We start from the raw sequence: 14,294 nt of genomic DNA, 5'->3' as shown, positions 1-14,294 counted from the left end.
CTTGAACTTGCATATGAGTAATTGGTGGTCTGTTGTCATGGATATAATTTTACTTGGATACATAAGCAGTGCTCATAGAAGCAGCAGTCAAGAATTCAAAATGTAGTGCACTGAGCAAGGCTGCTACTGGGACTATCACCTCTACCTACAGTAGTAAAGTGCTAAAGGGCAAGGATGTTACTTTGAGGACTAAGGTTCCCCTGACTCATGTTATTGTATTTTTAATTGCCTCATCAAAAAACTCAATACATTGCCATCAAGTAGATTCCAACTCATAACTCCACCCATGGGGCTCCCAAGGCTGCAAATCTTAAATGGAGAAGACAGTCCATCTTTTCCCAAGGACCTTCTGGGGCTACAGGATGCAATACCAAAGCGTCATATGCATCAAGGAAGAGAAAAAGAACAGATATCTCTGAATTGTGGTGTTGAAGGAGAAAACAGAGTATACCACGGCCGCCAAAAGAACCAGCAAATCTGTCCTGGAGAATCTCCTGTGATGTCAGGGTAGTGAGACTTCATTTCACATACTTTGACCATGTTATCAGAAGGGGCCAGTCTTTGAAGAAAGACTTCACACTTGGAAGAGTGAAGGAGTAGAGAAAAAAAGAGACCTAGTGATCACAAAACAATGGGTGCAGGCCCAGCAAGAATTATGAGGATGGCCCAGGACCCAACTGTGGTCCATTCTGTTGTACATAGGGTTGCTATGAGTTGGGGCTCACTTAACAGGGCCTAATAACAACAACTACTTCACTTCCTGCTGATAAAAGTCATATGTGAGTTGTATTTAATAGAGAGCTTTGTATAAAGTATAGTGCAGTGTATTTATTAGAAGACACCCAGAAGGTCAGTAATTTGAGTCCACCAGCCCCTGCAGTACCATGTACTTCTGCAAAGATTAATAATCCTAAAAACCCTGTGAAGGAGAGTTCTGTTCTCTCCTACGGGGGTCCTAAGTTGGAAAAGAGTCAATGACAGTGCGTTTGAAATTTTACAAAATTAAATGCACTTAGTTTCTGATTGGCAGGAGGGAGGAGCTGGAACACCCCACATGCAGATTTGAAACTTTTATTCCTAATTATTTATCCTTTTAAGTATGTCCATATGCACAGAGATTTATATCTAAGTATGTCATTTGCTGCATTTTTGTGGCTATATACAACATAACAAAGCTGAAAGCATCTAAATGTTTATAATAAAGATATGGATGAATAAGTTATGCTGCTATTATGTGCTATAGAGTCAAATCAATCACATTTCTTGTCCATTTGATTGGACAGAAAGAATTACTGCCAAGTAACCCTTTTCAAGCACATGAAAATTCATATAATATGACATTATGTATGTTTCTTTTTAAAAGAGCATATGCATACACACATGTGTATTCAACTAAAAAGCATCATTGCTATTGAGTTAGCACTGACACATAGCTGACCTTGCACTGGGTAACTAGACGCTATAAATCACATGGGAGGAGATTGCCTATCTTTATCTCATGAAGCAGCTAGTGGATTTGAACTTCCTAAAAGGGGCTGCCTTTGGGTAAACAGTGAATCAACCTATATGGATAGATAACTTCTTGTGAGATGCCCTAGAATTGGAACAGAAAAAGAGACTTTGATTTTTTTCATTTTCTTTTTGCTTTGTTTTCTTAAAATTATATTTAATAGCTTCATAATAAAGAAAGAGTTTAAAAAGAAAAAGAGTTCTACCTGTATAGGAAAACATGGGTTTTGGTTCTCACATGTCATCTGGCAATCAATTCCTCCCCAAAACCCAGCTTTACTTGTGCTCTGAGGTGTGAATGCAATATCATGATCAATATATTGTCCCCACACCATAAGGAGATCAGAATATTGGTCATCTTCCGTAACAGCCTCGTTTGAAACTTGAATAACTTGTCTTGTCACTTCCCGAACCTAGGAAAGAGAAAACAAGTTTTTCATGATATAGGAAAGTCATATTGTAGACAGAAAAATTACAGTGTGGGATAATAAATTTCATGGTGTGCTGCTTGCTCATAGGACTCTTGGTAAACTCGTAGAAGATCTAACCCTTGTAATTATAGTGGGAAGAGAGTGGGCTCTGAAGATAGACACAACTAGGTTTGGATCACTACTGTGCTATTTACGTATTACATTGTTCCTCATTTGACTTCTGTTAAGTCTTAATTTCTTTGTCTGCAAATGGATATAAAGAGATCAATTTTCCAAGATTGCTAAGAGGACTAAACACAGTCACTGATAAAGCATGTGACCATTATGATGAGGTATGTGACACAGAGGATGGAGCCACAGTCCCGGAAGTGAGAACCTTTTGCTACAGAGACTAATCTTTAGGTTTAGGAACACAGAGGCATTTACTCAGATGGGTTTTTAAATTGGTTGAAAACAGTCATATCTTTATCTTTTCATTTTTTGTTTTCAAGAATATCTATAGTTTTAAACCATTATGCTGTGCCTATCCAGCTATTGTTTTCTGGGGGCAGATAGTTTGCTTCTAGTTATCATGCCCCAAAAGGAAGAATTTTGCCCTAGGATGGATTAATTCACAGTACACATGTATTTAAAGAAATTTAATGAGATTTGGGGATTTTCAGTTGATGGTATTTTGCATAAAATTTTGGATGTAGGATTGATGATGGAACTTGTTGGATACTTTGGTTTAATAATGCATTTCACCTATGAAATAGGTATGAATTTTTTGGAACTAAAGTGTATATTGTAGTAGACAGAATAATACCTCCTTAAATAGGTCCACCCTGAATCCTTAGAACCTGTGAATGAATGTATTATCCAAATGGTAAAAAAGGATTATATATATAATTTAAATTAAAGACCCTGAGATGGAGAAATCATCTTGGACCATCCATGTGGGTCCATAGCCAATGGGGTGCTTAACATCTGAAAACTTTTCCTGGCTGTGGTTGAAATGAAATGTAACTTTAGAATAAAGGCACAGAGAACTGCAATGTTACTGGCTTTGAAGAAGGCAGAGGCCAGCCAAGAAATGAGGAAGATGGAAAAGAAAAGGAAACAGATTCTCCCCTAGAGTTCTCAGAAAGGAATATGGTTTGCTGACTCCTTTAATTTTAGCCCAGTGAGATTCATGTCAGCCTTCCAACTATAGAACTGTGACATAATAAGTCCGTATTGCTTAGCCACTGTTGTTGCTTTGTGCCAAAGTGTTGGAATTGATTCATCTAAATGTTATGGGACTATAACTCTATGAATCCACGTTTGTTAAGGATTATGTAATTACTTAGAGAAGCCAGAATTAAAGATCTTAAATGTGGATACATTAAGTTGCCATTGCTGCTGTAACACATTATCAGAATCTGAATGGCATGAAAAGAAGCTTTGGTGCTTAGGAGCTGCATTGTCAACCCCAAGGCACATGATTCAAACATAACAACAGGTCCACAGAAGAAAGATGGACAATCTCCTCCTGTGAGATTTACTGCTTCTAAAAACCCACTGGAGGATCAGCTATGAATCGATTCAATCTCAGTGATACATAACAAGCTGACCCTCCAGCAGATTTTCAGAGGCTTTAAATTACACAGGAAGAGATTGCCTATCTTTTATCCCTGGAGCAGCTGGTGAATTGAACTGCCTGCCTTTGGGATGGCAGCACAACTCCTTATTATTAAGTCAACCTGCCTTCCTTTTTATGCCACTAAGGTTCTGAAAATGTGTTAGAGTAGCAATGGGAACTTAATGCCTTCCCTATTTAAAATCTTTGATTCTGGCTGTTATAAATAATCACAAATTAACTAATATGGGTTCATAGACTTGTAGTCCCAGAACACTTAAAGACATGTGACGAGTTCAAGTAGTCCAGAGTGCAGCACAAACACTAAGGTATTAGTGCCCCATTCTGTACGTAATCCAATAGGAGTTAAGAATGGTTAAGTAATTTGCAGGAAGTTAAGGATGAACAATGAACCGGGTCTATTTGGTCTTTTACTTCTGAGAAGAATCGAGATTATTTCAGTGTCTCAGAGATTTTACATTTCCTCACTAGTTCTTTCTATCTTCTTAGAATATACTTTTCCTCTCACTCAATGTGGTTTAGTTAATTTTGAGTCTAATTTTTATTAAAAGGGTAGTTACTAACAGAACAAGATATTATTTGATTGTCATATTCATGATTGTTACTATGCCTTATTAAATAGCCATCTAGAAAAATTTCCCAAGTAAATGGCCTTAGTAAAGTCTGACACCTTGTGATGGTGTACCAATTTACAGCCATTCTAAACCAGATTCTGTATATACTTTGAACTGAAATATATGTAACATATATTAAATATGTATAATTATATATATTATTGAAAACAATACAGGAAAAACATAGATCTGCCTAACACACATACAATTAATTTATTCATGGAAATGAGTGATCAATCTGAGGACAAATAATCTATTGTTTAACCAAATTGACCTGATTGGGTATAAATCTATTTAAGCAAATAAATTCTTCTCTGGGGCAAATAAAGCCACAATTATCATCTTTACATAAATGAGTGAATTAATTAATTGATACATATCTCTGAATGTACTTAGTGTTCTACCTAATGAATAAATAATCCTTTTGAAAATACTGAAGCAATTGTAAAGCGTAAAGATGCCAGAGTTAGAAGAATCTTAATTTAAACTTGCATTTTTCCTTAACTAGTTGATTAACTTCAATTTTCAGGTACCTAGGATGCTAAATTGTAATTAGCTATATCATAAGAGTGTTGTGAAGATCAAAGGAAATTATATCAAGCATCTGGCATAGTGTCTGACATATTGAGCAAGGTCTCAGTAAAAAGTTAGTTTCCTAAAAAAAAAAAATCAGGAGGTTTGTTAACATTATAGAAAACTAATTTCAATGCAATTTAAGTAGCATCTAGTGCACAAACCAGGGGCAGTGGGAATCCATTATACAAGAAATTGTGGTTCCACCCTTTGGGCTGACTTATTCCATCTTCATAAACTGGAGGAAGCCATCTTGCCAGGGCTGTGTTGGCAGCTCCCCATCTAGGATGATCTCTGTGAAAAACAAAGGGAAACAACATAGTTGAAAGTGGGCACAAGATATGAATAGACACCTTACCAAAGAAGACATTCAGATGGCAAACACACACATGAAGAAAATGTTCAAAATTCCTAGTTCTAAGGGAGATGCAAATCAAAACAACTATGAGATATCATCTCTCTTCAGTAAGACTCGCAAAATTTAACAGAACAGCAAACAAAAAATGCTGGCAAGGTTGTGAAGAAACTAGAACCCTTATTCACTGTTGGTGGGAGTATAAAATGGTGCAACCACTGTGGAAGGCAGTATGGTGCTTTCTCAAAAAGCTAGGAATAGAAATACCATTTGACTCAGCAATTCTACAACTGGGAATACACCCTAAAGAAATCATAACTGCCATCCAAGCAGATATATGCACACCCATGTTTATTGCAGCTTTGTTCACAATAGCAAAGAGCTGGAAACAACACAAGTGCCCATCAATAAACAAATGGATAGAGAAGCTTTGGAATATTCATGCAATGGAATACTAGCAGCATTGAAAAACCAGGAACTCAAGAAATATTATACAAAATGGGTGATCCTGGAGGACATTATGCTGAGTGAAATATCTCAGGCACAAAAGGACAAATACTGCATACTGCCACTGTTGTAAAACAGGACTGACATTGGGGTTGGGGGAAAACTAAAAGAGGATAAATAATATAGACTGCATTGAAACAGATAAGGGAGAGAACTCTTTAGGAGGAATATATGATTAGGTATTATTGTCATCACAAGAGTCCAGAATGAAAGCTGCATAGTGGATTAGACTGGGGAGGGGGATTGTATAACAATGAAATATTTTTTTTTATTTTTCAAAGAGAAAAGCCGACTGGGGGCAGGAGAGGTGGGCAAAGAGGAAAGTGTGCAACAATGAATGAATGGAAATCCAAAGTCTCTTTACACTTTTATTAAAATAAAAAAAAATTTAAAAAGTTTGAGATGGAAAGAGTAGGGAAAGAATCAGCAAATTTCAAATACATTACTGGATTACATATAATTCTCAAGAAAAACAAATGGGAATGGCTTCTCTGATGAATTTGCTTTAAAGAAATAATTGTGAACTGGGGTACACTTTCCTGATTTTACTGATACGGATAATTACAAGGAAGGTAATTCATAATGCCTCAAATTTCACATACGCTCATTCTTGACATTTCTTAAAGTGAAAAAAACTGAAGATCAAACACAAGCTTTGAGTTTGCAATACTTAAGGATGGTACAGGCAGAATATTAAATGACTCAGAAAGCATCAAAAGGATATGGATGGGCAAAGTTCTGGCATGAAAAGCAATGCATGTGAACTTTGTATGTTAACAAGTATAAAATATTTAAAAAAAGAGGGGGAGAGGAGGAAAGAATTGGCTGAAACAGAATAAATTCATGAAAAAACATGACCAAGAGGTAATGATGAGGAAGAAGGAAGTTAAAGTTGCTCTGAAGGAACTAGCAGGAAACACGCCCAAGAATTAATAGAATACCAATTGACATATTTCAATAAACAGATGCAGCCGTGGATGTGCTCACCAGCTGTGCCAAGAAATCTAGAGGACAATCAGCTGGCCAACTGACTGGCAGAGATCCGTATTTATTCCCCCCTCCCTTTTTTTTTATGGTGATCTGACAGAGGTTGGAAATTATTGAATGTGTCACAATACTACACATAAGCAAACTCCCGCTGAAGATCGTTAAAAAACAACTGGAACATTGACAGAGAACTACCAGAAACGCAAGCTGGCTTTAGAAGAGGTTGTGGTACTAGAGATATCATCACAAATGTCAGATGGATCTTGACTGAAGGCAAAGATTACCAAAGGAATGTCTTCCTGTGTTTCATTGACTACTCAAAGACATTTGACAGTATGGAGCACAACAAATTGTGGCTAATCTTGAAAAAAAAAGAAAAAAGGGAAGCCCAGAACACTTGATTGTACTCATGCAAAAGCTATACTTGGACCAGGAAGCAGTCAGCAGAACAGAGCAAGGAAACACTGCATGATCAAAACCAGGAAAAGAGTACATGTGATGTGTCCTGGCTACATATCTTTTCAAGCTATACACGTAGAAGAGCATTCATAAAGCTGGACTTTATGAGAAGGAGTGCTGCATAAGGATTGGAGAGAGACTATCAACAACTTGCATTACGCTCATGATACAACCTTGCTTGCTGAGGAGAGCCTGAAGCTTTTGCTGCAGAGAGTCAAGGACTGTAGTCTGCAATATGGATTGAAGATCAATATCAAGAAATGAAGATTCTCACCACTGAGCCAATTGGCAGCACTATGATAGATAGAGAATAGATTGAGATTGTTAACAATTTGAGCTTGCTTGGTTTCACAATCAACACTCTTTGGCATAGCAGTCAGGAAATCAAAAGATTAATTGCATTAGGAAAATCTATTGTCAGGGACCTCTCCAGAGAGCTAAAAAGCAACGATGTCAGTCTAGAGACCAAGGTATGCCTGATCCAGGTCATGGTCTTCACAATTCCTTGCCACTCATCAGAGAGCTGGACAATAACCAAAGATGACAGAAGAATTGATGTCTTTGAGCTGTGGTACTGGAGAATGGTATTGAACATGCTATGGAATGACAAGAGAGCTAATATGTCTGTTCTGGAGAGGGTAAAGCCAAACTGCTCCTTGGAGGCAAGGATTTTAAAGCTGTCTCACATACTTTGGGCATATTGCCATGAGGAACCAGTCCTTGAAGAAGGACATGCCTGGAAGGGTGTTGGGAAAGCACAGGAGAGGAAGATTCCAAATGAGGTGAATTGACATAGTAACTGGGGTAACGAGGGTAGGTAGGTGTGTTAGAGATAGTGAAATTGGCTCAAGATAGAGCAGGGTTCAGAGCTATTCTGCATAGGGTCATTATGAGTTGTGCTTGACTCAATGGCACATAACAACAACAACAATAACTTTCCTCAACTTAACAATGCACCTGGTTTTTTTTGTAACCTGCCAGTTGAATTCTCCTTTATCCCTTTCCTTTTCCAATAGCCATTTTTCCATTATAACTCTTTTTTTGAAAAGTATATCTCTCACTCTAATACAATGTACAGTTGTGCACTGCCCTGAAGGATAGAAACTTTCTGGGACTCCAAACAAAGAGATCATATGAAATATAGTTTTATCTGATCATCTTTTAATCAAGTCACCATGAATTCACCTTAGGGCTTCCTGTCTTTTCCTGTCACATATATTTTAGTTAAGGCTGAAGTATCCATTAGAAACTGGGTGCTTGGGAGCTTGCTAGAATATTCTAAATTCAGAAGTGAGATGGTTGTCAAGGGAACATTTATTAACACATTTATTTGGACTTAAAACGAAAGATTTTTTCCAAAAGTACGTCCTATTTGTTTGATTGATTTGACAAGATGATGGACAGTTCCAATTAGCTTAAATGGTAATATTTTCTATAAATAGAGCAATTTTCAATTTCATTTTAATTGTCGAATGTATCAGACAAGAATATATTTAAAGTGTATTGTATGGCAAAGATGTGTTTAGTAATATTTTTATTTTACCAATTGCTTATATTCATATTGTGTTAAAGTATTTTTAAGTAAAAAAGGCAGGTATATTTGATAGTCATCTGATAAATCTTGATTGAACTTTTGGGGATTATCTGAAGAAAATGAGTAATTGAAAGACTAATCATAGTGAATCTTTTCACAAATCAGGTGAATTTTACTATTTGTTTAAAATTACGAAAGAAAAATTGAGTTATATCAGTTAGGCCAATACAAAGAATTGTAATAATAACTCATGAGATTATAATTTTCTAGGATGTCACTAAAGAAATTTTGAGGACTAAGTTTTATTAGAATAAAACTTCTACCCTTCCCCACTATGTATTTATGTGAAACACTTTTAAAAACAGACTTCTTGGTGAGCTCTGGTGGCCTAGTGGCAGGAAGCTGCACTGCGATCCCAGAGGTGAGCAGTTCGAATCCACCAGATGCTCTGCTAGAGATGGAGGGACACTCTCTTCCTATACCAGTCAGATCTCATTTGACAGTACATACACAAAAAAGAATAAAAATTTTAAAAAATTAAAACCAAAACAAAACAGAATTCAATTGTAAAAATAGGCAAGAGATGATGGTATACTCAGTAGCATTTTAAAATTATTGTTGTCATGACTTATGGCAATCCTCTGAACAACAGATCTGAACCTTGTTGTATTCTCAGCTATTCTCATGATCTCTGATATGCTCGAGTTCGTTTTGTTAAATTCATTATGTCAATCCATCTTGCTAAGGATCTCCCTTATTTTCTCCGGTCTTACAGTTTTCCAGCATGATGTTCTATCACTCCAATGCCTGGTCTCTTCTGACAACACGGCAAAAATATGTGAGATGAAATTTCACCATCTTTACTTTTAAGGATCACCCTGGTTGCACTTCTTCTAAGACAGATTTGTTTATTCTTTTTGCAATACCTGGAATATTCAAGGCATTGATTCTGTCATCTTTAGTCATTATCCAACTTTCAGATGCAGAAGAAAGAATTTAAAATACCATGGCTTGTACCAGGTGCACCTTAATCTTGACACTAACATCCAGCATGCTTGTTCGTTAGAACTTTGGAGAGGTCCTTGACACTAGATTTTCCCAGTACAACATACCTTTTGGTTTTTTGCCAGCTGTTATCATAGATGGTGATTGTAGATACTTATAAAATGAACCAGTTTATAATTTCAATCTTTTTCTCCATGTATCATTATATTGTATATTGGTCTAGTGGTAAGAATTTTTCACCCATGATGTTATGATGCCATCCATAGAATAATTGTAGTCTTTGATTTTCTACAGCAAGTGCTTCATTTCCTGTGAGCAAGATTGTGCCATTTGCATAATTCAGGTTGTTTATGAGTCTTCTTCCAATCCTGAAGCTAAATACTTCTTCATATTGTCCAGTTCCAATCCTGAAGCTAAATACTTCTTCATATCGTCCAGTTCTTTAACTATTTGCTCCGTCTATAGATGCAATTGTTATGGATAAAGGATAAAACTCTGCTGCACACCTTTCCTAATTTTTAAAACCTGCTGTGTTAAACTTGTTATGTTAAGAAAAAAGCTTCCTGGTATAGGTTTCCTTAAAATAATTAATTGTTTTGGGATTCCTATTCTTTTCAATATTAGCCAAATTTGCTATGATCTTAACAGTTGAATGTCTCTTTCTTAGTTTAGATAGATGGTAGATGATTGATAGATAGATAGATAGATGATAGAAAGAATAGATAGAGATAGAGATGATATAGAGAGATAGAAAGATATAGTTGTGTGCCATCCAGTCAACTATGTCTCATAGCACATTAGCTCTGAACTCTGCTCTATCCTGAGACAATCTCACTGTCCCTATCCCATCTACCTTTATTACCCCAATTATTACCAATTTATCTCATTATGGGTCTTTTCCTGTATTTTTCCTTGCTACATTCCCAAAATATATGAGATGGAGTCCAAAATTCTGACCTCCAAGGAATAGCTCTTTCTGGTATTTGCTGCTTTCAGTCAAAGTTCACCTGGCATCAGCAAAGATATTGGTGTTGCTGTGGTATCTTTTGTATTAAGCTTGATTTTCTGTCGGTTTTCTGTCAATGTAGAGTTTCAGCTGATTTTCAATAATTTCCAGCAAGATTTTACTTGCATTTCATGTTTATGACATTACTTGATAATTTTCACATTCTATTGAACCAACTTTTTGGAACAGAAAAAAATGTGGACCTCTTGCAGTCAGTTTTGTAGCTAGCTGTTTTCCAAATGTCTTGGTATACTATGAGCAGATCCAGAGTTTCCTAAAGTATATATTTTCTAATCCAAATGGAAATGTTTTGGGGGCAAAAATAGGCTAATAATTACACTGGGATAATGAGCTGAAATAAGGACAGTTTCAGACAATCTGTTTACTTAGCCTATAAGACAGAATTATCTCATTCATTCTTAGTTACAATAAATACATTCTCTTCATTTATAAATTCTTAGTAGAATTTAATACTAAGGTATCAATACTTTTGACTGATGGTATACCAATTGACGCATTTAAACTAACAGATGTTGCTCTAGATGTGCTTACCAAGTTGCATCAAGAAATCTAGAGGATAACCACTTGGCCAACTGACTGGAAGAGATCTATATTTGTTCCAATTCCAAAGAAAGGTGATCCCACAAAGTGTGGGAATTATCGAACAATATCATTAATATCACATTCAAGTAAGATTCTGCTGAAGATTATCCAAACACAACTGGAACAGCACATCAACAGAGAACTGCCAGAAGTGCATGCTGGGTTTAGAAGGGGTCGTTGTACTACAGATATTGTAGCTAATGTTAGATGGATCTTGGCTGAAAGCAGGGAATACCAGAGGAATGTCTATCTGTGTTACATTGACTATGCAAAGGCATTTGACTTTGTGGATCATAAAAAACTGTGGCTGACCCTGAGAAGAATGGGAATCCTAGAACACTTGATTGTGTTTGAGAAACCTATACTTGGACGAAGAGGCAGTCGTTAGAGCAGAGCAAGGAAACATTGCATGGTTCAAAACTGGGAAGGGCATATGCCAGGGATATGTCCTGTCTCCATACCTTTTCAACCTGTATGCAGAACAGATTATCTGGGAAGCTGGGCTCTATGAGAAAAAAAATGTGGCATTAGGATTGGTAGAAAATTCATCAACAATCTGTGTTACACAGATGATACAACTCTACTAGCTGTAACTGAGGCGGACCTAAATCACTTGCTACAGAAGGTCAAAGACTGCAGGCTTCAATATGGATTGAGGCTCAATGTCAAGAAGACAAAGATTCTCACCACTGGGCCAATTGGCTGCATCAGGATGGATGGTAAAAAAATTAAGATTGTTAACAGCTTTTAGTTTGCTTGGCTCTGCAGTAAACACTCTTGACATCAGCAGCCGGGAAATTAAAAAACATATTGCGATGGAAAAGTCAGCTGTTACGGACCTCTCCAAAGTACTGAAGAGCATGGTGTTACTCTGAAGACTCAGGTGTGCCTTATATAGGCCATGGTCTTTGCAATCACCTGCTATGTATCAGAGAGCTGGACAATGACTAGGGAGGAGAGAAGGAGAATTGATGCCTTTGAGCTATGGTGTTGGAGAAGAGTATTGAATATACCATGGACTGCTAAGGAAATGTGACAGGTTCATCCTGGAGAAGGTTAAACCAGACCGCTTCTTGGAGACAAAGATTCTGAAGCTTTGTCTGACATATTTTGGACATACTGCAAGGAGGGACCAATCCTTGGAGAGGGATGTTATGCTTGGGAGGGTGGAGGGACAGCTCAGGAGAGGAAGACCCTCTATGAGGTGGATTGACTCAGTGACTGGGGTAATCGGGATGGGTGTGTCAGAGACACACTCAGATTACACAGGATAGAGCTGTTGTACATAGGGGTCGCTATGAGTCACAGGCAACTCGACAGCACATAACAACAACAACAGCAACATATGGGAATCATAGAGTTAGTCTTTAATATGGCTTTGCTAGCATTCTTTGAATGTGGATGGCCGAACTATCTAAATGTAGTGTGTTGGCTTAATCGCAAATGGATCGGCTCTCACTATACAAAAGGACTGGCCAATCTCAACAATCTACAAGAGGATTGGCTAGTCTCGCCAATAAAGTGAACAGTTTTAGCTGCAGAAATTGGATGTTCCTCCACCTGAAGAAGAAAGAGACCTCCCCAAAGCCAGTGATAAAAAGCAGAAAAATGCAAGACATGCTTAGAGATAGCAGCAACAGCCATGATGGAACTGGAGACATATGTGAGATAGGATGTGACCTTGAGGGTAGGGGGGATTCAATATTAGGAACGATTGAATGGAACACAATATGAATGGATGAAGGATAGTGTGAAACACAGTTTATACAAACTTTGCAAGCAAACCAATATAATTTCTTTCCAAAATAAAGAAAAATCATAGTAGACTAAATCATTTAAAATACCTTTTGGAGTATTAGTTATTGTGTCATTCCATCTCATTTGGGGTTTTCTTCTCTCTCGCTCACTCTATACCCTTCCAAGCATGATTTTCTTTTCTGAAGAAAAGCCTCGCCCAGCAACAGGTCCAAAGTATGAGAGATATCTTCAAGGAGCACCTACACCCTTTCCAAGACATACATTTTCCTTCTTTTGATAGTCCGTGGGATATTCAGCACACTTCTCCAACACCACAATTCAAAGGCATCAAATTCTTCTTTTGTCATTCTGATTAATTGTCTACCTCTCCAGTGCATAACAAGTAATGGAAAAGATCATGGCTTGAATCAGGTACACCTTGATCTTCAAACTTACATCATTGTTCTTTAGTATTTTGAAGAAGTCCCTGATAGTGAACTTGCCCAAAACAGTAGTCTTCTTATCTCCTGACTAGTGACACCAAGGGTGTTGATTGTAGATCCCAGTAAGATGAAATGGTCGACAGTTTCAATCTTTTCCTCATGCATCATGATGGGATCATTGGCCCAGTGGTAGGTAACTCGTTTTTCTTTGTGTTGTAATGCAGTTCATACTCAAGGCTGTAATCTTTGATCTTCTCTAACAAGTGCTTCTGTTCCTCTTTGCTTTTGGCAAGCAAAGTTGTGTCATCTGCATAACGCAGGCTGTTGATGAATATTCCTCTGATTCTGATGCCATATTCTTCTTAATAGAGTCTGATTTCATGAATTATTGCTCAACATACAGGATAAATAGATATGGAAAAGGGTACATTATCGATTAACACTGTTACTGATTTTCAAAACATACAGTGTTCTTTTGTTGCCTTTGGACAACAGCTTCCTGGTCTAGGTAGAGGTTTTAATATGAGCACAATTAAGTGCTCTGGGATTCCCATTCTTCCAATGTCAGCCATAGTTTATTATTATTTACACTGTCAAACATCTTTGCATAGTCAATTAAACACAGGTAGACATTCTTCTGGTAGTCTCTGCTTAGTAGCAAGGAGTTGTAATGTCAAGGCAAAGGTACATGGTTTGAATCCACCAGCTGCTCTGTGGGAGAAAGATGAGTAATGTCCTCCTGTGTGTGTTTTATAACCTCTGAAAACCTATTGGAGGGTCAGCTATGAGTTGATTCTGACTCACTAGTACATAAGAACAACAACAACAACATAAATACACGCATATTTATAAATTAGTTGAATTGTTGGGAGACTAAATTCTCATTACCATTATTGATATAACATACTTTAGC

General features: G+C 37.1%; 1 protein-coding gene across 1 annotated transcript in view; it reads right to left on the bottom strand.

The window, feature by feature from the left end:
• The window catches only part of TPO (thyroid peroxidase), a 202,578-nt gene that overhangs the window by 124,591 nt on the left and 63,693 nt on the right, over nucleotides 1–14,294 (bottom strand). The window contains exons 5-6 of the mRNA XM_006882918.1: nucleotides 4,910–5,039; nucleotides 1,716–1,922 (exon numbers count right to left, since the gene is read on the bottom strand). Coding sequence (XP_006882980.1) covers nucleotides 1,716–1,922; nucleotides 4,910–5,039 — 337 coding nt within the window. The remainder of the gene's footprint in view (nucleotides 1–1,715; nucleotides 1,923–4,909; nucleotides 5,040–14,294) is intronic.

Source organism: Elephantulus edwardii, unplaced genomic scaffold, assembly GCF_000299155.1.
Source record: "Elephantulus edwardii isolate Elephantulus edwardi_28Jun2011 unplaced genomic scaffold, EleEdw1.0 scaffold00025, whole genome shotgun sequence".
NCBI classification, from domain to species: domain Eukaryota; kingdom Metazoa; phylum Chordata; class Mammalia; order Macroscelidea; family Macroscelididae; genus Elephantulus; species Elephantulus edwardii.
Note: the sequence above shows the minus strand (reverse complement) of the source record. Positions and strands in the feature narration are given on the sequence as shown.